Source organism: Marmota monax, unplaced genomic scaffold, assembly GCF_021218885.2.
Source record: "Marmota monax isolate L192 unplaced genomic scaffold, Marmota_monax_Labrador192_F-V1.1 WCK01_AAM20220418_F8-fsc00019, whole genome shotgun sequence".
Lineage (NCBI taxonomy): Eukaryota > Metazoa > Chordata > Mammalia > Rodentia > Sciuridae > Marmota > Marmota monax.
Window position 1 is genome coordinate 8,847,971 of NW_026695242.1, and position 27,902 is coordinate 8,875,872.

The window sequence follows — 27,902 nt, forward strand, 5'->3', positions numbered from 1 at the left end:
AGGAGAAGCCCTCCCAGAGCTGGTATTAAAGGTAATTAGAGTCTTGTCTCTTTCATTTAGAACTACCTACCATTTACTCATGAATCGAACCTTCTTTAATGAAGCCAGTGCTGGTCGAATGGTAGAGGTGGCACCCTGAAGTAAGGCTCATGAGTTAAATCGACTAGGTTGACTTAGAGAGCATGCTCTACAAATGCAGAATTTGTGACAATTTTTAGGGTCACGGAAGTACCAGGCAGTTTTGGAACAAAGGGACTTAAAAAAAAATTAATGATGGGGAATTCATCTTCTACTGCTAAAGATATGCATTTGACTATTTTAGAGACAATAATTAATCAGAAGGGAAAGCAAGTTAAAAGACTCAGTTGCTACAATTCTTAAAGGTTGTAAGTGAATTTTGCCCTAAGTTTTGTGACCAAGATTCACCAAATTTCCATATGTGGGACAAATTAGGAAGGAAATTACATAAAATTTGCCTTTCTATTGAATTACCTGGAAATTTTGAGAATATTCAAAAGGTTTGACCTGCTTTAGAGATCTGTCTTTTTGATTACATGGGGCATAGTCTGTGGCCCCCTGAAGATCTATTGAAAGGTATTCAGAGAGCCATTGAGTCTATTCAAATACAAAAATTGCCTGAGGCTAATGAAAAGTCTTTTCCTCTAACCAGTTAAAGACTAAAACAAATTATATTCCAACAAAAAACCTTGGGGGCAAACCCGAAAGTAAAAAACATAGGCTTGCCTAAATCAAATGGGAGTAGTCAGAAGGAATACCATAGAGAGAGGGCCTCCAGGGGGATAGAAGGTCCTTCTTCTGGAGAGGAGAATCCAGAGGAGATTCATAGAGAGATAGAAGGTCCTCCTGCAGGAGACTTACAAGCTCAGATTCAAGATGGCAACAGGGAAGAATCCATGGAGGAATCGCAATCTGAGGGAGAGGAATCAAACTATGAAGTCCAGGATGTTCCAGGGAATTTTAACAGGCTGTGCTTAACAGCACCTGCCCCGTCCATTTGAATTCAGCCGTTGTCTGTTAAAAGGGGGAATTTTAATAGATACTCTGAGATGGCGATGACATTACTTACTCTGTTCCAGTGGGGAATTAGAAAGGCACAGGAAGCTGGGTAAGATACTAGTGACTTTCAACTCTTTCCAGTTCTTCAACAGGTTAATGATCAGGACCAGCATGTTCACCTCCACGCGATAATTCCTTTTAAAACTATTAAAGAGTTAAAAAACGCTTGTGAGGTCTGTGGTCCAAATTCACCATTAATGTAGTGCTTGCTTGAGACTTTCTGCTGTCAACCACTCCCACCGAGTGACTGGATTTCTATTGCTAGAGCTTGCTTGAGTGGGGGTATTTTTCACTTTGGTGGTCATATTGGACAGACTTTTGTTCTGGGCAGACACAAAGTAATTGGAGGCAGTATCTTCAAACACCTGTGGACATGTTTCTAGAAACAGGTGACTTTATTGATTTGGAAAGGCAGTGCCGCAGTCTGGCTGGGCACTAATAACCAAGCTGCCACAAAGCCTTGTAGGTTCAAATAGCAACTACTTTATTTCAACTCTCACTGGCAGTGCATGCGCGCTTTTCCACCAATGCCACCAATGCGGCCCTTCCCCCGGGACACATCACACACCAACCGGAAATCCCTCCTCCGGAAATCCCTTCTCCGGCACTTCCCCAACCAATGGGAACTCTCTGGGAATCCCCACGAGAACTCCAAAGTAGCTGGCGCCAGAGCCCCCGTTGCCAGACAGTAAAGGTCAAATATACAATACAATCAATCCAGCATCACAGCAATTATATATAGCTTAACTCAAATCATCATCTCAATGGTTCCTGGGAGTCACCTTTCAGACATTCCCTCTGGCAAATGCCAGGCGTCATTCTGACCTGCCTGGCTCTCAACATCTCCCCCCTTCTGTTTAATTAAACAACAAGCAATGTGGCTTAGGGACCATGCCTGTTAGGCTGTCCAATACTACATATGGTCCTTACCCGTCATTGGATGAGCTGACCTCAAGGCGTCAGCTTCCCATCGTAGGTTGGTACCACTGCAATTGGATCTTACTTGTCACTGACTACCAGTCCAGCATACAGCCATACATGTGGATAGGCCTATGCACCAGTGGGGGGATGAGGCTCTTTGCCTCACCTCTGTTGGCCCCCAAATTTGGCCTTGGTGCCAGTGGGGGGGTGAGGTTCTTTGCCTCACCTCTGTTGGCCCCCAAATTTTAGACCATCACTAGCAGAAGGGAGGAGGATACAGAAATGCCACGACACCAAGCCAATTGACGGCTCCTTTGGAAAAATTGCATCACTGGTGACACCATCAGCAAAGATATGCCAGCACTACCACAATTCGCTGCACCAACAGATAGTTCACAATGCATACAAGTGATACATAGTCCAGGCAAGTTCTGCAAGCAGTTCAAAGTGGAGGAATCTATCAATATGTCCATTTCCTCCCAAAGTAAGTCGACTCCTTGATTGAGCATTACTTGTTGAGTTATATTCATTGATGCATCAGTTTATACAGTTTACTGTGATAGCTATCATAGAAGCTGTAGTTTGGTTTTATCTTTGTCTTCACCGGCACTGGGATGAAGATAGGAATTCTGGCAATGATGCTAAAGAGACATTATCCTGAACAGAATTATTAAATATAATGAAAAGGAAAGGTGAAAGTAAACAAACAGATCTGTTAACCTCCTTTAAAAACAATCCTTAACAGCTGTTTACCTAATTTAAATTAAACCATTTAAATCACGTGAACAAAAAAATAATTCGGATCCATTTTTTCATGAGCACTCCTCATATATGATATATGGACATACGCACACACAGACATACAACACAAAACACAAGTGTGCACACATAACATACAACACATAAGACAATAGTAAAGGCCTTGTAGCTTTACATAGGCGAAATCTCCATTGCAATGTTTAAAAACTCCACAGTCAAAAAATAAAACTGATCAGAAAAACATTAACCTAGGTTTGTATGAGCTCAAAAAATAAAATAGAACTTTATGATGTGGGAAAATGCAATAATAAATAGATATTGAAAAAAGCACCCTGGTTAATCACTGTCGCAGATGTAAGAATAGCCAAGCTGGAGCTCTGGATATCAGCTGTTATGGATTTGAGTCAAATCATCTTCTTTTTGGTCTGCAGAAATTGCTTTGGTTAGCCTCTCTGGAATCCAAATCGGCTGCTGTTCTCCCTGTGGAAACACACAAACAGAACCCCGACTCCAGACAATCACTGGGTCAGGACCTTTCCATTGTCCTGTTAGAATATCCTTCCAAAGTACCTTAGGCTTATGTACATTTTTTGGCACATATGCCTTTCCGCAGCACTGAGCCCTGATGAATCCAAATTTAAAAAGTTTAGAGTAAAAAGGGTTATTTTAAGTTTACCTTTGGGGGATATATACCCCTTTCCAATTCCCTCTTTTTGCTTTAATAAGCATGTTTTAATAGTTTGATGAGCTCTTTCAACTATGTAAGTAAAATATTAACTGATTTTTCTTCAGGGATGATGTTCCAAAATATCCTATATGCATCCTTTTAAATTTTTGATGTGGTTTTAAACCAATTTCCTTTTAGTTTAACATTTTCTAAATTGGCTCTTGTCTGTAAATTTTAACACCTTCATCTGAGACTTCTAATTTCTGCACCACCAGAAATTAAAGTTGATGGGCTTTTTGAAAAAGTTACTAATAATCTCCTTGTTCTTCTATTTTATCCAATATTTGACTTTAAACTTCTCTCTTCTACCTTTTTCTATCTTGAATGTCTGTATCTAATAGTTGTCTTAGCTTTTTGTATTTTTTATCTGAAATACCTTTATTTGACATTTTTAACCATTTTTTATCTTGTTTATATCTTTTAGTTTTCTTCTAAGGTTTGTACATTCACCCTTAGTTGCTTTTTTTCCTCCTAGTTTTCTTTTGTTTCCTATTTTGTGGGTTTAAAATTCTTGTCTTCCTACATCTTCTCTATCTTCCTACATCTTTTCTATCTTTTTTTTCACCTTCCTGTATTTCTGTCTTCAAAGTTTTTCACTTCAAATTTCTAATATTCTTTCTCCAAATTGCTTTTATCCTATTATCTTCCCATTTTCATTTTTTTTAAGTAATGCTTTTAAGATTAACTAGGCTTAGAATGACGCAATCTTTCCTCCGTCATGGAGGCATCTTAACCACTTTCAATTTAACCTTTTAAAGCCTTCCAATTATCATCTATACTGTACTTTTAAATGTACTTTTTCACCACCTACAGCTTCACTCTTTTAAACGAGGCTTAGATTCTGTTTAAATCGCTTAATGTTAGTTTACATGGCTGCCCTTCAACTAAAGGCTTTTTTTTTAACTCCATTGAGAAGCTTTGTCTCAATCTGCCATGTACAAATACCTTTTTCTTCTTTCTTCCTTTCTCAAGCTTTTAAAGTAAGTCTAGTTTCCTCAAAATCTTTTTAAATGGCATTTTACAACTTTTTACTTTACCACATAGAGATTATCTCATCTAGAAACATTTCTTTTTTTTAACCTTTATATTAAAATATGTTTCCACATCTTGAATCTTTTTATATCTCTTTTGTAGCCATTAACCCTTTTTTAAAAATTTACATTGTGAAAAAACCCTTATAAAATTTCTGAATTTAGATAAGTTACTCCACTTTAATAAGATGAAATATTTTTTATGTTTTTTATGGTACTATAATAATATAATTGAAACCCAACTGAAACTTCTTATACTCTTTGCATATAAATTACACATGATAGAATCTTAACACTTAGTAACCTTGTTTCAGCAAAGACACAGACACAAAGCAATATTAAACTTTTTTCATTTACCAATTTATGAAAACACACATAATGTTTAAATATATTACCTTATGTAACTTAATAAGTAAAGAGTACTTGATTTTATATTTAGTGGTTGGTATTTTAACACTTTAGCTTTGTAAATTAATCAGATGTCTGTAAAAACCAAGATCTTAGACAAGTATAGTAAACAGAATTAGCCATCTTTTTCTTGTTGAAGAAAAATCTTTCTACAGGATCGCATGATGGTCCCATTGATATACTTAATAACTCATCTTTAAAAAGCCATGTGCTACATTTTTGTATTGTATCAACATATGTCCTAACTGTTCTTGGTCTCACTGGGGTGCCTCCTTCCTCTAACAATTTCTTTTTCCTCCGGGGCGAACAATTTCAAACCTTGAGTCAACCATTTTCCCCAGTTTGCCTGAGAAAGTTCTAGGGACAGGCAACTTGAAATAAAAACAAAATAAATCAAAACAAAAGAATACTTTGTTTTTTGAAATGGTCACCCATTTTCTCGCCTTCCCTCAGGGGCGAGCAATTTCACTTACCTCCAAGGTTCAGACGTTCCCCGCACGGGCCACCGAATGCCGCAGTCTGGCTTGCCTTGGACCCAGGTCATTTGCACAATGAAGAGTCCTCCCTCTAAGCAACATTGGGTAGGCTGACAAGGAAATTGCCATGTGTCATTCCTACTTGGCTATGGCTCTCAGCAGGGCAGCACTTCCAAACTCATTCTATGAGGCCAATATCACCCTGATTCCAAAACCAGGCAAAGACACATCAAAGAAAGAAAACTTCAGACCAATATCTCTAATGAACATAGATGCAAAAATTATCAATAAAATTCTGGCAAATCAAATACAAAAACATATCAAAAAGATAGTTCACCACAATCAAGGGGGGGTTCATCCCAGGGATGCAAGTTTGGTTCAACATATGGAAATCCATCAGTGTAATTCATCACATCAATAGACTCAAAGATAAGAATCATATGATCATCTCAATAGATGCAGAAAAAGCATTTGACAAAATACAGCACCCCTTCAGTTCAAAACACTAGAAAAAGTAGGGATAACAGAAACATATCTCAACATTGCAAAGGCTATCTATGCTAAGCCCCAGGCCAACATCATTCTAATGGAGAAAAATTGAAAGCATCTCCTCTAAAAACTGGAACAAGACAGGGATGCCCTCTCTCACCACTTCTATTTCACATAGTTCTTAAAACACTGGCTAGAGCAATAAATTAAAGAGGTACAGATAGGAAAAGAAGAACTCAAATTAGCATTCTTTGCCAATGATATGATTCTATACTTAGAAGACCCAAAAAATTCTACCAGAAAATTTCTAGAAGTAGTAAATGAATTCAGCAAAGTAGCAGGATACAAAATCAACACCCATAAATCAAAGGCATTTCTGAATGTCAATAACAAATCCTCTGAAAGGGAAACAAGGAAAAACCACCCCATTTACAATAGCCTCAAAAATAAATAAATAAATAAATAAAATAAAATACTTGGGAATCAACCTAACAAAAGAGGTGAAAGACTTCTACAATGAAAATTATATAAGGCTAAAGAAAGAAAGAAGACCTTAGAAGATGGAAAAATCTCCCTTGTTCTTGGATAGGCAGAATAAATATTGTCAAAATGACCATACTACCAAAAGCACTATACAGATTTAATGCAATTCCAATCAAAATCCCAATGACGTTCCTCATAGAAATAGAAAAAGCAGTCATGAAAAATAAGAAACTCAGAATAGCTAAAGCATCCTTAGCAAGAAGAGTGAAGCAGGTGGCATCACTATACCAGATCTTAAACTATACTACAGAGCAACAGTAACAAAAACAGCATGGTATTGGCACCAAAATAGACTAGTAGACCAATGGCACAGAATAGAGGACACAGAGACTAATCCACAAAATTACAGTTATCTTATATTAGACAAAGGCACCAAAAACATACATTAGAGAAAAAAATAGCCTCTTCAACAAATGGTGCTGGAAAACTGGACATCCATATGCAACAAAATAAAATTAAGCCCCTGTCTCTCACCATCCACAAAACTCAACTCAAAGTGGTCAAGGACTTAGGAATTAAAGTAGAGGCCCTGTGTCTAATAGAAGAAAAAGTAGGCCCAAACCTCCATCATATCAGATCAGGCCCCTCCTTCCTTAATAAGACTTCTCTATAGCACAAGAATTAAGATCAAGAATTAATAAATGGGATGGATTCAACCAAAAAGCTTCTTCTCAGCAAAAGAAATAATCTGTGAGGTGAATAAAATTAGAAATCAATGATAAAATAAAAATCATTTGGGATTGGGAGCAAATTTCTACCACTTGCACATCAGATAGAGCACTAATCTCTAGGGTATATAAAGAACTCAAAAAGCTAAACACCAAAAAACCCCAAATAACCCAATCAATAAATGGCCAAGGAATTGAACACACACTCCTCAGAAAAGGATATACAATCAATCAACAAATATATGAAAAAATGTTCAACATCTCTAGCAATTAAAGAACTGCAAATCAAAGATTTCATCTCACTCCAGTAAGAATGGCAGTTATTAAGAATATAAACAACAATAAGTGTTGACAAGGATGTGGGGAAAAAGGCACACTCATACATTGCTGGTGGGACTGCAAATTGGTGCAGCCAATATGGAAAGCAGAGAGTCTTTGGAAAACTTGGAATGGAACCACCATTTGACCCATCTATCCCTCTCCTTGGTCTATACCCAAAGGACTTAAAAACAGCATACTACAGGGACACAGCCACAGCAATGTTTATTGCAGCACAATTCACAATAGCTAAACTGTGGAGCCAGCCTAGATGTCCTTCAGTAGAAGAATGGATAAAGAAAATGTGACATATATACACAATGGAATATTACTCAGCAATAAAAGAGGAAAAAAAATCATGGTGTTTGCAGGTAAATGGATGGAGTTGGAGAAGGTAATGCTAAGTGAAGTCAGCCAATCCCTAAAAACCAAATGCCAAATGTTTTCTCTGATATAAGGAGTCTGATTCATAGTGGGGTTGGGAGGAGTAGCAAAGGAGGATTAGACAAACTCTAGATAGGGCAAAGGGGTGGGAGGGGGTGGGAAGGGAAGGGATGGGGAATGGGGGTAGGAAAGATGGTGAAATGAGATGGACATCATTACCTTACGTATGTGTATAAAGACATGAATGCTGTGACCCTACTTTGTATACAACCATAGATATGAAAAAATGTGCTGTATATGTGTAATAAGAATTGTAATGCATTCTGCTGTCATGTATGGAATAAAGAAAAGACAGTGAGATTTCTGTCTTGGTCTTTTTCTCATTTGGACTTACAGATCACTTCCTCTGGGAGAAGCCACATGACATACACTGAGGACCCTCAGGCAGCCTAAGGAGAGGCCCCCTTGGCAAGGAATGGAGGCTTATAGCCCCTAGACAGTGAGGAATTGGGCTCCAAGCAATGGCTGCATGAGTGAGCCTTCTTGCAGGTGGATCCTGCCCTAGATGAGGTGACCACAGCCCCACTCAGTAAGCTGACTGTCCCCTCAGGAGACACCTTGAGATACAAGCAAACAGTTAAGCTGTTCCCAGATTCCTGGCCCTAGGAAGCAATGAGAAGATGAACCACCAATGCTTGTTGCTTTAAAATACTTAGTTTGGGGGCAATTGTTACTCAGAAACCAGACCCCCTTTCCTTCACCATGTTCATGAAGCTCCGTGAAGGGTCGCTGTTCCCTGGGATTCTCTGGTTTCTCACTCTGGTGCTCCTGGGGCAGGGCAGACACCATGGCTTGTCTATCCAGGAGTCTCCCAACCCCCTCCCATGTCTCCTTTGCTAGAAAAATCCACCTCCCACAGCTGAGGCTGAAACCCTCCGGTAGCTACTCTTCCAGCCTCTCTTGCAGCTAGAGCGTGGGCACAGGCTCCAGTCTTGGCCCCTCCTTGATAAGAGGAAATTAAGGAAAGCTCTCGTGTTGCCCTCCAGCTTTTACACGTGCTCGTAATGCCTGGAGCTGCATACGCCATTCTGAGGAGGGCACCCTCCCGGCCACTGTCCTCCTTGGCCTCTCATGAGTGACCACTGGTGAATAGGCCCTTTTTGGGTGTTGAGCAGTTTTACCAGCCTGTGGAATTTTGAAAGCCCAAAAGTTCAACCTTGAACAAAGGCCTCTGACGTCCAAGGTTGTGATTTCCCCAGTGTAACTCACTTAAAGACAGAGCAGTCTTATTTATTTGATTCTGGGCAACTCCAGATATCAAGAGTCACATTCATGGTTTTAATTTTAGGAACATATTTTACATTTTCTGAATTTCTCTCTTGCCTCCTTTGGTCCCATTCCCTATCAACTGCTAAGTTTTGGGGGTAACTAAGCCTAACAGACTTAGGTGGGAGGACCATTCCTTCAAGTTTGTTTGTTTGTTTGTTTTCCTGAATCACCATGTCTAATTAAAAAGATTTGCAGCTGGGTGCAGTGCTACACACCTATAATTCCAGCAGCTGGGGAGGCTGAGGCAGGAGGATCTCAAGTTCAAAGCCAGCCTCAGCAAATTAGCAAGGCCCTAAGCAACTCAGTAAGACCCTATCTCTAAATAAAATATTAAAAAGGGCTGGGGATGTGGTTCAGTGTTTAAGAATCCCTTGTACAAAAAAATAAAAAAGAAAGAAGAAAGAAAGAGAAAGAAAGAAAGAAAGAGAAAGGAAGGAAGGAAGGAAGGAAGGAAGGAAGAAAAAGATTTGCTTCAGTCTGTTCAAAGTTTTCAATGACTGATGTGATAACCACACCATCAGTTTGATCCTGGCCACAGGCTCACATCTCTCTGGCTATATTTGAAGATTTTGCTTCGTCATTGGTTTTCTGGGCTGGTGATGTGGCTCAGTGGTAGAGCTGCTTGCCTAGCGTGGCTGAGAGCCTGGGTTCAATCCCCAATACTGGGAAAAAAAAAATTTAAAGCACCATTGTGATATGCCTTGGTATGGTTTTCTTTTTCTTTTTTTTTTTTTTTCTGGTTGAAATCATTAAGTTTTTTTTTTTTTTTTTAATCTGTTGGATTATAGTTTTCACCAAATTTGGAAAGTAATTGATCACTAGATTTTCAAATATTTGTCCTCCCCTGACACACAAATCTTTCTCTTGGATATAATCATATCATGCATTTAAGGCCATTTGTCCAACAAGTCTCTGAGGCTCTGTTAATGTTCTTCTCAGATTTATTTTCCTCTCTGGGCTTCAATTTGTCTTCAAGTTCACTGACTTTTTTTTTTTTTGTCATGTCTGATTTGCTATTAAGCCTACCAGTGAAATTTTTATTTCCCAAATTTCTGGAATACACCTATATTTTTCAGTTCTTAAAGGTTTTGTGTGTCCCTTTTATATATATATATATATATATATATATATATATATATATATATATATATATTCCTTTTCTTTCCTCATAATGGTCATGTATTCCTTTAAATACTTAAGTCTATTTATAATAGCTATTTTAAGGGTCTCTTCTGAGAGTTCCGTAAGTAGTTCCTGGGTCTGTTTCTATTGCCCAATTTTTCTTTTGGTTATGGGAACCATTTCTTTGCTGCTTATATGTAGTAATTATTGATTGGAAGGTAGACATTTTAAATATCATGATAACTGAGTGTTGTTATGTTTCTTTAAAGAGTATTAAGTTTTATTCCAGCAATTGACTTGGGATGCTTGATCCTTTCAAGGTTTATCTTGGGTAACAAATTGTTTTCTCACCTCCTCCCCTGGGGCTATACATTTTCCATCTAGAGTGGCCTTCACTCTAGGGCTTGCTAGTTGAGCTTGACTCCCATGGTATGGCCATTCTGTTTCTACTGCATACTCTGGGCACCCAATGGGATCTCTCCACTCTGATTACTCTAAATATGAATACATCCCAACACTTAAGTTCAGAACATTGTTCAATTTACAACTCTCCAATAATGATTCTTTCCCCAGAATTTCTTCTTTGCCTGACACCATGGACATGGACCATGAACAGGGACATAAAACTCATCCTGTACATGCACAGCTGAGTATCAGCCAAAGACTCCAAGTCACTCCTACGCGGTTTCTGAAGCTCTGTCTCTGCATAGCCCCTTCCTCTCCAGTATTCTGCCCTGCAAATCCCAGCTGCGTCCATTCTCTGAATTCTGATCTTTATCTCCTAAAACAGCGAGAGTTCTGTTTTGTCGTTCCCATTCCTGGAGCTGTGGTCAGCTCACTGCCTCTAGGCACACAATCAGATTGGTCAGAGTTCATTTTATTTGTTCTCCTTTTCCTTGGGAACAAGGCCTACTTCTTCTGGTTATCTAGTATCAGGAGCCAGATGTTTCCTATATTTGATCCATCTTCCTACTTGTTAGGGTGGCTGGGGGCTGGCTGGGGATCAGTTACTCCATCAGAGTTTAAAGCACAGATGTCCACAAGGGACCAGTGTTCACCAGCCTTCCTTACGGACAGCATTCCTCAACTGTGTCTTTTACCACTTAGGTTAAGAAGTATCTGCCTTGCTGGGGATTTAGCTCAGTTGGTAGAGTGCTTGCCTCACATGCACGGGCCCTGGGTTCAATCCCCAGCCACTGGGTTCAATCCCCAGCCACCACACACTCAAAAAGGTAGCTGCCTCTTCCACCCCCACAGGTACTTGATAGTGATCTGTAGTCTCTCACCCCTGCTGGCTAGGCAGCCAGTTCTTTCATAAGCCCAATCCTTTGTGTGTGGGTTTGTCAAACCAGCCAAAGGCAGGCATTGCATCTAGTAACAAATTGTTTTCTCACCTCCTCCCCTGGGGCTATACATCTTCCAAATCCCAAGACTGCCTTCCCTGTTACTGCAGGACATACACTTACTGAAATGAGTCGAGATGGCAGATATATACAGATCTGGATTCATTCGATAACGTGTTAAGATGATAAAGAAACCTAGGACCCACGTCAAAAAAAAAAAAAGTAAAAAGTAAAATAAATAAATGTCCTTATCCTCAGACATTTATTTACTGTTAAGTGTTTCTGTTCCCTGCTGCCTAAGACATCCTGATGAACCGTGGGTGCCACACCCCCTTCTGTGGTTTCTGAAGTCCAAGGCTTTGTCTGCAGCCTAGATCTTCCTCCTCAGAGGCGAGCTCAACACGGCTGCCTGCTGGTCCTCCCCACTGAAGGCCCACCGCCTCCCAGGCACATTGGCCCTCCAGATCCAACATCCAACACGGATCCTAATTTTTTCCTCCTTCTAAATGGCCTTTCCCTGAAATTCTCAAGCTTAATCGGGGGTACTACTATCCATTTTCTTTCTTTCTTTCTTTCTTTTTAAATTATTTTTTAGTTATAGTTGGACACAATATCTTTACTTTATTTTTTTATTTTATGTGGTTCTAAGGATTGAACCCAGGGCCTCACACGTGCTAGGTGAGTGCTGGACCACTGAGCCACAACCCCAGCCCCTACCATCCATTTTCTAACCCAAGCTGTCAAGTCTGGCTGACATTCTAGAATTCTCCCTTTCCTTCTCCTTATATGCATAAGTCACCAGCCCCACTGTCTCTCAAGTCCATCCCTCTTCTCTGCCTTCCTCCTGTCCCTGCCCTAGGACGGGACCCTGATCTCTCTCTCTCTCTCTCTCCTGGTCTCCGCCAGCTGACTCCTGCTTCCAGGGCATCCTCCCCACAGCTTCTGCTCTTTCTGCGACACAAATCCATCTGCATCGCTTCTCTGCTTGAACAACCCAGTGCCCCTCACTGTCCGCCCTGAGCAAAGCTCCTGGGTTGCCCGGGGTGGCCTTGCTGCCTGCCCCAGCTCCGCCTTTGCTGCTGCCTGGCTTCCGGTTCCTTCCCACATCACCACTCTCCAGTCCTATTCATCCCCCTGCTTCTCTCCTTCGGGCCTGTGACCATTTGAGCTCATTGCACGAGACGCCTCCTTGACACCCTGATCTTAACCTCAGCTTTTCTCTTAGCGTCTGTCAGTGCCCCAGCAGGGAGTTCCCGGTGACCCCACCTGCTCCGTGCAGTCATCCTGGTCCGTGCCCAGCAGCCTCACACCCGCCGTTCCTGTTATACCTTCTGCACTTGGCTTTGTAATTATGGTTCAGCACCTACCCCTCTCCAGTCCCAGCCCCCAAGGGCAGAGGTGGGGACTGAGTCTTGTACCGCTGGCCTCCAGCCTGTGGTGACTATTCAGTAAATGTTTAGTGCCAGGCGCTATGGCGCATGACTGTCATCCCAGCTACCCCGGAGGCTGCGGTGGGAGGACCAGGAGCAAGTTCAAGATCATCCTGGCAACTTAGCAAGGCCCTGTCTCAAAACAGAACATTAACAAAAGGCTGGAGATGGAGCTCAGTGGCAAAATGCCCCTGGGTTCAATCCCCAGTACAAGAAAGAAAGAAAGAAGGAAAGGAAGGAAGGAAGGAAGAAAGAAAGAAAGAGAAAGAAATTGAGTGGCTGAATAAATTACCAAAGCATCCCCTGCAGCGGGTCCCCTACATCCTTCCCTGTGAAATGCTTAGTGGTCAGCTCTCGGGAGTAAGTGGATTAACTTAAAAATAATAAAGCTTGTGTTTCCTTCAAATAGTTTTTCCACCCATCTTTCCCTTTAATTAGCACCATCAGGGAAGGCTGTGTTTGGGGTTTCCATGGTACTTGTCTCTGAAGGCGGGTTGGATTTCTGGAAGCCAGGAATCACGGCTTAGAGGAGAAAATGTGAAAAGAGCATGACAGCCTCTCAGGAGCTGCTGGGAACTGTGGCCACGCCATGATGACCAGGCTGGGCCACGGACCTGTGAAGGGGTGGCCGCGAGTATGGGGCCTCGGTTGGTATCTGATGGGCCCTTCTCCAGGTGGTGTACTTGCCAGGATTCTGCCAGGAGAGTCACTCCTTTCAGCCGCCCACTCCCCTTTCCTGTGGAAACCAAATTTCCTGTGGAAGGAGATCCCTCTCTCCTTCCAGGGACGGCTTTCCAGGGACCCCTCCTCCTCCGTCTACCCCAGTTTGTTGTATTCTTTCAAAGGTAGATGAAGTTCCTTCCCTTCCATGTAGCCTCCGCAGGTCTCCTGTCAGAGATCCTGAGCACCTTGAGATCAGAAAGTGTGTCCCGATCACCGTGACTCCAGGTGCCTGCGGCAGAGCCTGGCACAGGGTGTTGAGTAGATGAAAAGTGAACTGGGCCTCTGAGCCTTTCTCTGCCCTCTACCTTCCGGAGGCTTCCGTCAATGCTGTCCTCTGGCGCTCTGGTAAGCTCCATGCCTGTGGAAGGCCTCCTGTCATTCTGTTGAGATGGTCATATGGATGTGACTCGTGAACACTTTCCAAAACATTTTCTAGGTTTTTCAGCTGTGTGGGGGACTCTGAGCTGGCAGGGACTGTCCTTTTCCTTCTTAGACTCCCCTGGGGCATGAGGGGTTGGGAGGTGCTTTGCAGGTAGAAGTTTCTCAGTGGATCAGATGGTGAGGAGAAGCCTTCCTGCCTACGCTGTGTGGGACGCCATTTATGCTCTTACCTTTGGGACCACTGGTGAGACCTGCTCATGGGTACTGACTGAGTCAGCTTCGGCATCGTTGTGACCAAAAGACCTGACGAGAACAACTTTAAAGGAGGAAGAGTTTATTTTGGCTTATGGTTTTAGAGGCTCAATCTGTGGTCTGCTGACTTCATAACGCTGGACACAAAGTGAGGCAGAGCACCTTGGCCAAAAGGTGTCGAGGCGGAAAGCAGCTCAGCAGCTCAGGACATGGTGACCAGGAAGGAGAGAGAGAGAGAGAGAGAGAGAGAGAGAGAGAGAGAGAGAGAGAGAGCTCTGCTCAACCAGGGACAAAATATATAGCCCAAAGGCACACCTCCAGTGACTGACTTCCTTCAATCACAACTTAATTGCTTACAGTACCACCCGATTAACCCACATCTGAGGATTAATCCACTAATCAGGTCACACCTTTCATAATCTAATCATGCCAATAATCTGAAAATCCTTGTCTTCTCATGCAGGAGATTTGGGAGGAAGCCTCATGTCTAAATCATTACCTTGCAAAGAGTGATAGAAACAGACGGGGCTCAGTGAAGTCCAATGACCCCGGTGGCCATTCTGTCTGGCCTGATGATTAGTTCATAACGGGCGAACATGAAGTCATGGTCGGTCATGGGTCAGTTAGCCCATGTTGGCGCGTGCCCAGGAGGATGGAAATGCCTTGCTCCTGGTCGGAGGGTGTGCCTCGAAGCTCCCAGGCTGTGGAACATGGCGCTCAGTGAGGTCTCTTGCCAAGTGAGCATCTGTGACTCTTCCCCATACTCAGGTCCCCAACATTCTCCCATTCACCCCGTTCACATGGCCTCTGGCCTTAAGCTCTGGGAAAGTCCCTCCTCACCCCAGGCCTGATCTGAAACCCTCTTCCCCTCAGGTTCTTCCACCTCCTGACCTGTCCCTCCTCCCAGCAGGTGGAAAGCAAAAGGGTTTAACTTCTGGATTAAAAGATGCAGAATCAAGAAGCAGGAAAACACACTCCACCACTGTGAGGCGTTGGCAAGGTATGGCCCTAGCTCCTGGCTCCCAAGGCCGCTGTGCCTTGCCAATGTCTCATGGAGGTGGAGTGTTTTTCTACCTCTTGACTCTGGGCTTGGTCACATGACTTGCTTGGCCAACAGTCTAGGACAGAAATGAAAAGGCACCAGTCACTCCTGTGCTTCTGCTGTTGTCATAAAAAGAACATGTCCATGTCCCTTGAGGGTGAGAGACAACATGTCTCTGGAGGCAGAATGTCCCCACCTACAATAAGGAATGACCTGAAGCAGAGCCACCCATGCCAAGCCTAGCCCAGATCAGTTGAGCCTCAGCCAACTTCATTGAGTATAAATGATTGCCATGTTAAGCCACTAAATCTGGGGTCATTTGTTATGCACCAGTGTTGTGGCAATAGCTAACTGATATACCTTCCTTGCCTAAAGGCCAGAGTAAAGCACTTAGTAGGTGCACAGCACATGATAGGTGCTTAGTAATTGCTTATCAGCTGAGTCTTGCTGGCAGGCACTGATTCCAGAACATCAGAACTGTAAGTGCCCTTGAGGGAGGAAGGCTGGAGAGCCTGTCCCTAAATGGAGCTGTGAGTTGGCCAAAGTTACCCAGGGAGTTTGCCAGGGAGCTTAAGCTAGGGCTCAGGCAGGTGGCTCCTCACACCATGGCTCTGGCTTCCCTATTCCTCTGGGCCAGGCCTGATGATAACCATGTCCTCCTCTGCTTCCGCCTTGGCCACGTGTGTGCGTTGCCTGTCGTCACGCTGGAACCTTGACAGTGTGCAGTGGTGGCAAGGGACAAGCAGCCGCAGGAAGACAAGGCAGGAAGGAAGTTTGGCCAGAGGCAGGACTCCAGATGCAAACGGGAATGTTTTGTCTGTACCCACATCTCTGTGCCAAATGTCCCGCAGCGGGACCCCCAGCCCAGACCCCAGTCCGTGGCCAGCTTCCGCAGCCTGATCCCGTAAGGGGACCGTATTCTCAGTGCTCACCTGTCATCATTAACCTCTGGCTGCCCCAGGACCCAGGAACAGCAAGACAGCCTGGAGATCTGCCAGAGGGCGGCTGGGAAGGGGGGAGACCAGGCTCCAGGGAGGGCGCCTCTGCCCCCCAGGTTTGTGCCTCTGCGCCCCAGGTTTGTGCCTCCCCGATGTCACTCCCAGCCCCAGGGCCTGCAGGGCCACCTCTGCACTCTCTGATTTCTTTGGTTCAGATTGGACCTGGCTTCTGAAACTCTTCCTGGGGGACAGCCCAGCAGTCTCCCTGCTGTGTCAAGAGCTAGAGAAGGAGGGGAGCCTGAGACAGGACATAAGGGACGTCTGTGAGTCCATCCATCAGTAAGTCCAAGCAAAACAGAGAAACAAGGGGACCAGGCAGTGTGCCGGCGGACTCGGGGTTTAATGCTAACTGGACATTTTATCAGCCACCCATGTGACTTTGGCAAGGAGGAGGAGGAGGAGGAGGAGGAGGGGGAGGAGGGGGAGGAGGAAGAGGAGGCGGCCTCAGTCTTCCATTCTGTCAAATGGCCATGTTGGAATAACTGCCTTAGACAGTACCTCCAGGCCTGAGCCCAGCATGGTGCTGTCTGTCCCCACTTCTCCCTCTGCGCCAAATATCCTGCAGGGGGACCCCAGCCCAGACCCCAGTCTGCGGGCCAGCCTCCATAGCCTGATCTTGTGAAGGGATCATATTCTCAGGAGTTCATTTATTATTAATTTATTATTATTTCCTATGCAGAGTAATGACAGATCCTATTTATCCAACCCTCCATGTTTGAGTATGCGCCTGGCACTGGACTCAGCATCGGCGCATATTAGCTCAGTTCAGCTGGCAGCCATCCTGTGGCGGGGCTTCCCGCCATTTCCATCTGACATCTGAGGACGCAGCTCAGTGGGGCTCAGGTCCCTGATCTGGGCCACCCAGCTTCTCAACATGGAGCTGCCGTTTGGCCAGGCTGCCTGGCTCCAGGTGCTGCCCTCCTAGCCTCTCTGTGGTGCTACCAGTGAGAGCTCTGGCTCTTCCTGTGGCCCATCACCCCCGCTTCACTGACCTTGGTGGGGAGGACTTGGTATAGATATGGGGAGGAATAGAGGATGGTCCCTGCTGTGGGGACAACTTGCTGACAGCCTGGCTCAGGACCTGCGACTGACCCAGGTGACCTCATGCCCCAATCATCTTGGACAGAGCCTGACGGGCTGTAGGTGGCTTGGGACTTCATGCTGGGAATTTGGGGGAACTTGCTATGAGACCTTGGTCAGCTCATTGCCCGTCTCAGTCTCCAGCCTCACAGGGTCAGTGTGGCCCTGGAGCCAGCCCCCCTGCGCCACAGACAGCCAGGGGCACAGCAGGCTGGGCCAGCTCTCTGGAGGCTGGCGGGTGTAGCTTCCACCCCCAGGCACCTTGTGGGTTGCTGCAGAGGCTCCATGAGGCACCTCAGGCCCCGCTCTTGGCACTGACCTGCAACCCAGGACGTCCTGCCTGGCACGGACGGTGCTCTGAGGAGGAAGTCAACTTCCTGAGCTCTGGTGCGTGGTGGCCTTGCAAAGCCTTGACTTCATTCAGGGAGCCACTGGCCCCACCCTGAAGTCTGGGCTGTCTCCAGGCCTGCTCGGGGCCTGCCCATTTCTGGTGACAGACAGTGAGTGCATCCTCCTGCTGTCCCCTTCTTCGTATCCAAACCTGCCCGTGGAGACCACCCAGAGGGCTAACTGAGGTTCAAGTGTGAATGACTGATATGGTGGGGCTCTCCTCCTGATGGGGGGCCACAATTTGAGAAGAAACACAGCCACAGTCGGCCTGAGTAATCGGGTGGACCTTCAGGCATTGGAGGGTCCTTGTAGGTTCAAGGGACCTTCCTGGACAGGCAGAAGACTCCGGGGTTCCTGCTCCTCTTTGATGCTTATGAGAAAATCCGCCCCACAGGATGCCTGGGGGTAGCAGGGGACTCACTCTGGCAGGAAGGCTCTGAGCCCTGGCAGGCCCCAGGAGGCCCCAGCCTCCCTCTGGCCTCTCCTGGACCTTCCTTCTGGTAGCACCTGGATCCGCTGGGGCAGCTGTTTCAGGGGCTCTGAGGAGCCACCCAGCCCAGCCCCACCCCAGCGTCCTCCCTGTAGCCTGTGTCCCTTGCTCCTCACAGAATGCCATCTCCCTGGGCTTCAGACCGAGGAAGCTGGATTCACCCTAAGAGCCCTATGTCTGCACCCCTGGGTGCTCTACACTTCAACAAGAAAAGGGAAAGGAAAGAAGAGAGGTGGAGAGGCCAGGAGGGAGACCCGTGCTTTAGCCAAAACCCAAATGAGACGTCGCCCTTTCTTTTTTCTTCCCCAGCTGCAAACTCACCAAGCCCTGCTGGGAGGGGGGGCACAAGGGCTGCTGGGATCAAGACCTTGGGCAGGCTGATGAGGCCAGCAGGTGTCCCGGTGGTCTCCACAGGGCCCTGCCCACATCCTGAACCTCCCGTGACCTTGTGGCTGTCACCCCTAACCTGCTGTCCCCCAAAATCATAGAGGAGAAGGGAGGAGAAAACGGCAGAGCGTCCACCACAGCGCCCATTGGTTGGTTCTGTCCTCTCAGAAGGCAGCTCCATGGGGACAGGAATGGAGTCTCCTCCACGATGTCCCTGAGGCACCCACGGCAGGGCTGGGCTCTGGGATTTGAAAGAAGAGGTGGCAGCCCGCCTGCTGTCCTCAGCTCACTGAGCCATCGCCACCCTCTGAGGTTCTGGCATCAGGTCCTCTCGCACGCACACCCCGCCATGTGCACACACGACACACACTCAGGTGCACACTCACAGGATGGTGCAGCGCCCCGGAGCTCACAAGTGGGTGCCCTGGAATGGCCCTGGGGCTGGAGCCCTCCGCTCAGGGGCTTTGCCTGAAGAGAAAAGTGACAGTTTCCCTGGGGACCCTCAGCTCAGATAGAAGGCCCAGAGCCTCCTGAATGTCTGTGTCCCTCCTGAGGAGCCTGGCCAGCCAGAGTTGGAAGGAGAGCCCAAGGGGCGACCCTCTCCCTACTCCCCAGACAGCGCAGCTCTGGTGGCCAGGCTGAGGACAGACCCCAACACGGGGGGCCAGGAGGGGCAGCAGGGCCAGCAGCCTCAGCACTGCCAGCACCCTGGCTGCCTCTGGCTGCCCTTGGCAGGAGGACAGTGTTCAGAGGACAAAACAGGGTCTGTGCCAGGGCCTGTCTGCCTGGGCAGGCGGTCCCACACCAAGAAATCCCGAGCCAAGAGGTGTCTGCGCTGGGGCAGCTCCGAGCACGAAGGTGGGGAGGCCCTGCCACCTGCCCCTCTTCCCTGATGGCCCCTGCACAGCCCCGGGTCCCCCCTTCATGCAGGCCCCACGTCCCATGGTGGCGCTGGGACGGCCATGTGAGTTATTTCAAATCCTTTCAAAGGGATCGTTAACAGGGATCATCTACAGACAGGGCAGGAAGAGAGCGATGTCACATCGTGCAGCATCAAGGGTCAAAAAGTTAGTCTGGATTCAAGCCTGAGCCAGCTGCACCTCTGGGCCGCTCTCCCTCCTGGCTCCACCCTCGGGGCGGAGCCTGCGCAGACGGAGCTCCACCCCTGCGCAGACCACGCCCACCAGGCTGAGAAGGCCTCCAGGGAGAGAGGTCCCCGCCTCAGGTCCCCAGGCCAGCCCCACTGACCCCAGGAGGCAGACTGCCCCCGGGGGACAGAAAGCAGCCCTCTCGCCTCGCATCCAGCCTGGTGGCCAGGCCTGAAAGGCACAGCTTTCCTCGCAGGTTTTCGAGGTCTGGAAGGACAGACCGGCATCCACCCACCTCTAGGTCCCACCGCAGCCTGGGCGCCACTGAGACCCACGTCCCAAGGATGAGGGGACACCATCCGGGGAGAGTGCCCGGTGCTTCCAGGACTGCCTTCCAGGAGGACCGAGCAGTGGCAGCAAGGCTGGCCTCCAACGCCCGCTTCCTTGGTCACTGCCTGGCCTCAGTTTCCCCACCCTTAAAGGGAGGTGGCTTCTCTGTGTGCTCCTCAACCGCCTGTTCAGCTCTGAGCTAACCACAGGCTGACCCCCCGCCACACACACCAAGTAACATGTGTTCTACCTCAGGAGCATCTGTTTTCCCACGTCAGGATGTCTCAGGCACGCTTTGCTCATCTCCACCACCAGGAAGGAGGGCAGGAACCAAGGAGCTCATGTTAACAAACAAAGCAGACAGACGTCCAGAGAGGTGATGTGACCTACTCAAAGTCACACAGCAGATGCAGCCCCAGAACCTAGCCTTCCTTTCATTGCCTTCCAAGGGCCACTGTGGCTCATTTCAAATCGAACAGTGGGAGAGGCCACCATGGAGGATCAGAGAGAGACCAAGCTCCACAATGGAAGTCATGTTAGGGAACTGAGCCCTATTCCTGTCCCCCTCCCCAGGGCTGGTGGGGGGCTTGATAGTTATGTGGGGGAATGAGAGAAGGTTGGGCAGCAGAAGAGTCCCTGGGTCTGAATCCCAGCTGTCACCACCAGCGGTGAGCACAGAGTGCCTAATGACTCCAAGATGTTCTGGAACATTCTCTGGGCCCCAGGGAGCTGCCGGGAGCCTGGCTGCTGTGCACAGCAGCTGTGTGAACTGCCTCTCAGCAGCCAAAGGAAGGGGCGGGGCTCCAGCCCCCTCCCTCCCCACAAGCCGGTGGAAAGGAGCCGTGGAGGACCAGAACACTTCTCCCTGCTCCTTCTAGGAGGCCGTGGGACCCCAGCAGGTCTCCGACCAAGAGGGGGACTCCTATCTGTGAACACCCTGCTTCTTCCTATCAGTGCTCAGGCCTTGACGCTAACTAAACACTGTCATTTAGAGCTGTGTGACTTTGAGCAAGTTACTTGACCTCTCTGTGCAGGATGTTTAACCTCTGAGGCAAACACCTACCATATAAGATTCTTATGAGTATTAAATGAGTGAAGGCTCAACCAGGACCCTAAGTAAATAGCGACTCTTGTTTGTATTGTTTCCATCAGTCCCCTACCCTCCTAATCCCCTGTCCCCACACCCCTGTGCCTGGTCTCACTGTCAGTCCACTCTTGGTGGCAGGCACATGACAGGCAAAGCCCAAGTGTGGCCAGTGCATCCAGCACAGAGATGATGAGCTACAGAGTGTCCCTCCTGTAGATCGTGAGAGGAAGAGGGGCCACAGGTGCCATCTCCCCCAGGGCTCTCGTCCCATGCTCCAAAAAAGAATGACACCAAATCCACGGGCCCGGTGGCCTTGATGGGAGACATCACTGCCCAGGGGCCAGGTCTGGACCACAGCTGAGCGGCTTCACAGTCACACAGACCTGGGGGGTGCCAGTGGTCTCCCCTCGGCCTCCAGGGCAGACGGGCGGGCAGTGGAGGTGCCTCCCAATCTCCCCTCCCTGAGCGTCAGGTGCTGCAGCCAGACTCGGTCAACCATGGCCAGGTGTCCACGGTGCAGCCTCTGTGGGGACGCGGAAGCTCACCAGGCGCCTGGGAAGAGCGTCCCCGCCCTGGCTGCTCACCCTGAATGCTCCCTGGGAGCCCCCAATGGTCCTGTGGCCACCACAGCCCCTTACTGCCTGTGGGGAGGGCGTCAGGGGACATGGATTCAGCCAGGAGAGACAGGCACGCAGGCAACTGGGGACCTGCAGGTCATGACTGGCATCTGTTGCGGGGGGGATGAGCAGTGGATTCCTGTGGGACTGAGCCCTCGACCTGCGGGATCTGTCCTGATTCTAGGTAACTGGGTCACCACGGGCTGTAGGACCTGCGGTGGGTGCCGAGAGCTGGGGACGGTGCGGGGAGACCCACGGATCTCATGTCAGAGAGGGAAGAACACAGAAGGACCCCCACGGGCTCCCCAGTCCTCCCGCTAGACTGAGGCCTGGTGGCCCCTGGAGCTGGCCAGGCCACTCCCTGGCTGACCCTGTTCTCCCTCCCTTCCCCACCCAACCCCCAGGGTCTCTTCCAATTAGATGCCACACACCTGTCACCAGTCCCCCGTCTGGCTCTGCGTCCACTTCAGAGGAAGGCCGACCCAAGACAGCGCTCCCCGCTGGGGGGTGGCCGGTCCTCCTTTGCACCACAGGCTAACAGAAAGGTAAATCCGGCCCAAAACACCTAGGTAATTTAATTTTTATAATAAATTTATTTATTTATTGCCATTACATTAAAATATAAGTGTTTAGAAATATACAAATCCACTTTGGGAAGACATTCTCCAGCCATAGGGGAGGAGAACCGATCCCCTTCTCCCATGTGGAGAGTGACAAAGGGGAGGAGAAGGAGGAGTGGCCGGGAGAGGTTGGTGCAGTTGCAGAGGGCTTCCTGGGGGAGGTGCCGGGGAGCAGCACCGTGAGGATGGCTGGGGTGGAACCTATGGTGGGTGAGCCCTCAGGGGTCAGGGAAGCATGGATCCCTCTCCAGGCAGGAGCAAAGGGGAGGAAAGGGCTGCAGGGCGGGGGTCTCCGGTAGGCCCCGCGGTGCTCTCCCTGGCTGGGTGAGGCTGGGCAAGAACTCAGCGTCTCTGAGCTCCCCTCCCCATCCGTCCTTCACCTCAAGACCTGAGAGCAGAGAGCCAGGCCTGGAGGCTGGGACCAGGGCCCTCGCTGCTGTGGGTCCAGTGTACGAGGACCCTGGTGGCCCAGGCTGACACCATCCCCATGCGGACTGCAGCCTGGGAGGTGCCACAGGCCCCCGAGAGGGACACGGTGCCACCTCTGCTCACGCCCAGATCCAGGAAGTCCCCTCTCCTCCACGAGCCCCAGGACCCGCCTCTGCAAAGTGGGATTCGAATCTCAGTCCACCTTCCCCCCAGCGCCCTGGCAGAACCGGAGGGACAAGGGAACAGGTGGGGACGTAGCTTACCAACTGTCAAGTGCTGCCACTTTGCAGAGATTAGGACGAGGCCACGGTGGCTCACATGCAGGAGGAGAGCAGAGGTGTCACTATGGAGCAGGAATTTCTGGACATCCGGGCTGGACGGGATCTAGACAGGGCCCCTCGCTCTAACCCTCCGCCACCCCCGTGTCCCGTTTTATAGACGCTCAAAACAAGGCCCGAGGCAGAGTGAGGCTGAGCTTCAGGCTCTGAGGCCAGCGCCCAGGGCACCCTCCCCGGCCCACGGCCCACAGTGGCTGCCAGGGGCACCGCCTTCCAGGCACCCCCACCCCACTTCCACCGTCCATTCTGTCTGTCCAGGGTCTCCGTCTGTCTGGCTGTGCCTCCGACCCCACTCCACCCACCCACACTCTGCATCCGCCCTGCTTCCTGGTCCCACTGGGGGACTGGGCTCCCAGGTGCTGGTCTGGGGGACTCCGCCCTGGTTCGGCCCTGTGTGCAGGACGCCCCCTCGGTTCACCGGTGTTTCTCGGGCTGTGTCCTGTCTGCCCTTCCCGCTGGGAGCCAGATCACGGGTCCTTTCCCCTGGGTGCCGCAGCTGCTCCCTGGCGGCTCTGACCTCCACACGCGGCAGCCCTGGGTAGATGCCACCAACCATCCCACAAGGTACTCACAGGGACTGAGGGGACCCAGCAGGGGAAAGGGAGCTGTATGTCTGGGAGTAGACGGTTAGCAACTCTTATTCTCACCAAGACGTTCATGAGGGTCACCACCACGACCCTAAGAGAAGGCCTGTCCCCTGCAGTCCCCCAGCCCCACTCTGCAGAGACTATGCCAAGGTCTTTACGGGTGGCTTCTTGCCTGTGCCTCCTGTGGTCATTGCTAGTCCTGTTTTTCAGATGAGGAGATTCAGCTCAGGTACGCTTGCTGGACATCACAAAGCACGTGGGTGACAGGGCCAGGATTCTGTGTGTCTCCAAATCCTCAGCTTTTTGTGGCGGGGGAAGGGGAACTGGAGATTGAACTCAGCGACACTCAACCACTGAGCCACATCCCCAGCCCTATTTTGCATTTTATTTAGAGACAGGGTCTCACTGAGTTACTTAGGGCCTCGCTTTTGCAGAGGCTGGCTTTGAACTTGCGATCCTCCTGCCTCCTGCCTGTGCTGGGATCACAGGTGTGCGCCACTGCGCCTGGCCAGTGCTTTTAATCACTGTGGTATCTAGTCACTCTGCTGATCTCCACGTGTGACCCATGCACCAAATGCTGCAGCAGAGGGGTGACCAGGAGCGACCTCAATCCACAGCCCGGCCAGCTCTACCCACCCTCAGGGGACCAGCAAGCCCTGCACCCTGCTGGCTGCGAGAGCTGCTGTCCCCAAACTCTGATTAGTGAGACCTCAATTTTTTTCAGCCTTTTAGAGGACATTTTGGCACAAGTCAGCAAAAATTTAAAATGTCACACTCTGGCGCAGCTGGTCCCCTTCCTAATCGGACGCTCAGGGGTGTTCATTTGGCACGCACCGTGGGTGCTCGGTACACATGCGGTGCCGTGCTCCTGGTGACCACCGTGGGCGTGACGCTGCTGCTGCACGAGGTCCCTGGGACAGCCCCTGTGCAGGTCAGTGTGGGGAACGGTTCCACGAGCCGTGCATCCGGGGGTGGCAGCAGATAAAGTCAACAGGCTCATTTCCATGAGCTTCGGTGGGCAGGTCTCCAGGACATGTGGCGGGCAGAAGACGGCCACCGAACGCTATGTGAGGTGTGTACACTGTCCCCCCAAACAGAGCCAAATGACACATGTGTGCAGACAGAAGCCAAGAAAACAGGCCGTGGTGACACACCCTGCTGTAAACAGCAGTCCCCAGGGAGAGACTGGGCTTCCCAGTGGAGGGACAGGGGGGGCTCATCACCGTCCCCTCTGTGTCCTGACAGGTGTGTGTTTCCTCAGGAGAAGGTGCGGGTGATCCTCCTGCACTAGTAAAACACAAAGCCTCACCCGCCTGAGGCTGCTCTTGGTGGAGGTAACTTGGTGGCAGGAGGAAGGAGGCTGGGTTTCCACTGGGGCAGCGAGGACATGATCCAGAGACGGTCTGAGCCCTGGGAAGACCCCTGGAGTGTCCCCAGAGAGTCCCCAGAGAGACGTCCCCAGGGCAGCTGCTGGACATCACTGCTGCGGGCGGTAGCGCCTCCCTCCTGACAGGCCCACGGTCCTCCGGGACCTTATCTGCAGGTCCACACGAGTGTCGTGGAGATTATGAGGCCATTTTGATGGATGGGTGACTCAGAATCCCAGCCAACAGGGCAGTCCCTGAGGAAATCGGGGAACCTATAATCCCACCCACGGAAAAGGAAGTGGGTCTCAGGGACAAGGAGGGGACGCAGGACCTGCAACTGGAAAGAAAAGGGAGACCTACGTGGGAAGGAAGGAGCACAGGCCCGGGCCTGGGAAGAGAGCCCTTCAGCCGAGCCGGGCAGAGCCACCAGAGGGACAAGCAGAAGGACTTCCCTCCCAGTGTGGGCTGGATAGAATGCCCCATCCAAGAGAGCCCCTCCTGGCTGCCCAGCTTCAGGGGGCTAAGTAAGCACTGAACCTAGAGCTCAGTGGTAGAGTGCTCACCTAGCATGTGAGAGGTCCTGGGCTCGACCCCCAGCACGTCATTGTCCCACCGGGTGATACTTTTGCAGCAAAATGCATGACTTCACAGCAAGGGGATAAAGAAGTGCAGTAAGTCGTCTCGGGACCCTCCAGCTCAGGCTTTCCCTCAATGAGTTACAGAAAGCCTGGGCTCTCTGAGCTGTGGGGTTTGCCTGTTGTAGATCAGGGGTTGTGGGTGGGCTTTGTGAACCCCTTATATATGCAGGTTATTTTTCTGCTCCCAAAGTACCTGCCGTTGTGCTGGAACCACTCCGGGAAATAAAGCGGGGGGCATTTTTATCACCACTTTATGGATCCAGAAACGGATGCTCAGAGAAGTGATGTGACCTGCCTAAAGTCACACAGCAGCGACTGCCAATGTCAAGACTTAGGTAGGAACCTGGCATCCAAATTTCTTGAGAAGGAAGTGAGCGGCGTGGGGAGGAGGGAGGACCTTCTGTCCCTTCCCCATGTCAAGCCCCAGGCAGCCACTTTGAACTCCCTGGGCCCAGCCCAGCAGCCAAGGGGCCCTGGGTGCCGCCTGTGGCTTCTCCATGGAGCTCCTGCACGCTAGCTCCTGGGGCTGGGCTCCAAGGTCCCCTCTCCCTCTGCAGGTTTCCAAGGATGACAGTAAGGAAACTGTCAGGGAGGAGAGCTTCCCCCGTCCATGTGTTTTCGCTTCAGCGTACAACCAAGCTATTTCCTGGCATCTGGGTTCAATCGCAGGCGGAGGGTGCGCTGGTGGCTGTGGGGGAGGAGGGAGAGGACAAGGCAAGGGCTGGGCTTCCTGGTCCCGCTGCGGATGTGCCCAGAGCTACGACGTGCCCTTGCCCTCGCCCTCCCCGGTCACCGCAGCCAAGTCCAGGAGGACAGCGGCATGGAGCGAGGCCAGCCCATGATGCGGACAGCTGGGTGGCGGGGGTGGGAATAAGTACCGGGGACGCAGAGCTGGGCCAGGTCGGTCTGTGTGGGATGATCGCTGGGGACAGGCTGGTTCTGCAGCAGAGGGCTGGGTCCTGACCTAGCGTCTCCTGGGCAGAGACTCCTCTCAGGAAGGAGTGAACACTACCCATCTGCCTTCGAGCCTCAGGAGAGCTGTGCTTGGGTCTCTCTGGGGACTGGGCAGCTGGTTCAGCAAGACCTGCACTCCCCCTGGGAAACTGCTGCAGGCTCAGAGCTGAGTCTGGGCTACCCCAGAGGGCAGCTGAGCCTATGCCCCAGGTCTGTTCTCTCCCCACCATAGCTGCCCCCCGGGTCCACAGAGCTCGGGGGTAAGGCCAGCTCACTCTGGGAGGCTGTGTCTGTCTTGCTTTACTGTAAAAACTTTGACCCAGTGACCCTGAACCACGGACCTTACCAGACCGTGCACACCTGGCCCTCCTCGTCCTGGAGTGGGCCCCCCAGGCCGTCTAAGGCAGATGGTGTGCGGGCCGCAGGCACAGGCTCAGCTGTACTGACCCGAGATCCAGGCCTGACTCCATCCTGCCCTGCCAAATGACCTTGAAGTCACCTTGGTCACTGGGCCTGGGTTTCAAATGGTGATAGTGTCCATCAGAGGCTTCTGGGAGCTAAATGGAGACTGGACAGCAAGTTCTGTATAGATAGGAGCTGTTACCAGAGAAGCCCAAGCTGCAAGAGCCCCTGGGGTGGGATGGGGCACCCCACCTGCAGCTGCCCCCTTGAGATCGGACAGGGGAGGCAGAACAGGTGAGGGCCCAGGCTTCTCCCACCCCGCCTGCCCCGGCTGCTCTTTGGCTCGGGCCTGTCTCTCTCAGGCCTGGGTTCTCCAGAAAAGTCACACCATGAAATGAGAGCAAGGGAGCAAACTAGTCTCGGAAAAAGTGTCCTCTTCAAAAAGTATGTAGATATACAGAGATATTCAATATGTCTGCATAGGCAAAGTGAAACGTCTAGAAGGAAATAAGCTCCATTTCACAGAAAGTGAACACCCAAGTTTTATTTCATATTCTTTTGTCAGGGTGGATCTTTTCCTCTGTTTGTTCCAGCTTTTAAGATATGTGATAGATAGATAGATAGATAGATAGATAGATAGATAGATAGATAATAGATATTGTTACATGATAGACACA

General features: G+C 49.6%; 1 protein-coding gene and 1 non-coding gene across 2 annotated transcripts in view; both read left to right on the forward strand.

The window, feature by feature from the left end:
* Positions 1 to 27,310, forward strand: part of LOC124075948 (melanoma inhibitory activity protein 2-like) — a 31,459-nt gene extending 4,149 nt beyond the window's left edge. Inside the window, exons 2-3 of the mRNA XM_058577878.1 lie at positions 24,678 to 24,795; positions 27,056 to 27,310. Coding sequence (XP_058433861.1) covers positions 24,678 to 24,795; positions 27,056 to 27,310 — 373 coding nt within the window. The remainder of the gene's footprint in view (positions 1 to 24,677; positions 24,796 to 27,055) is intronic.
* On the forward strand, positions 11,382 to 11,464 carry Trnav-cac (transfer RNA valine (anticodon CAC)). The gene has a single exon. It is a non-coding gene; the product is annotated as a tRNA-Val (tRNA).
* Positions 27,311 to 27,902: the final 592 nt, after the last annotated feature.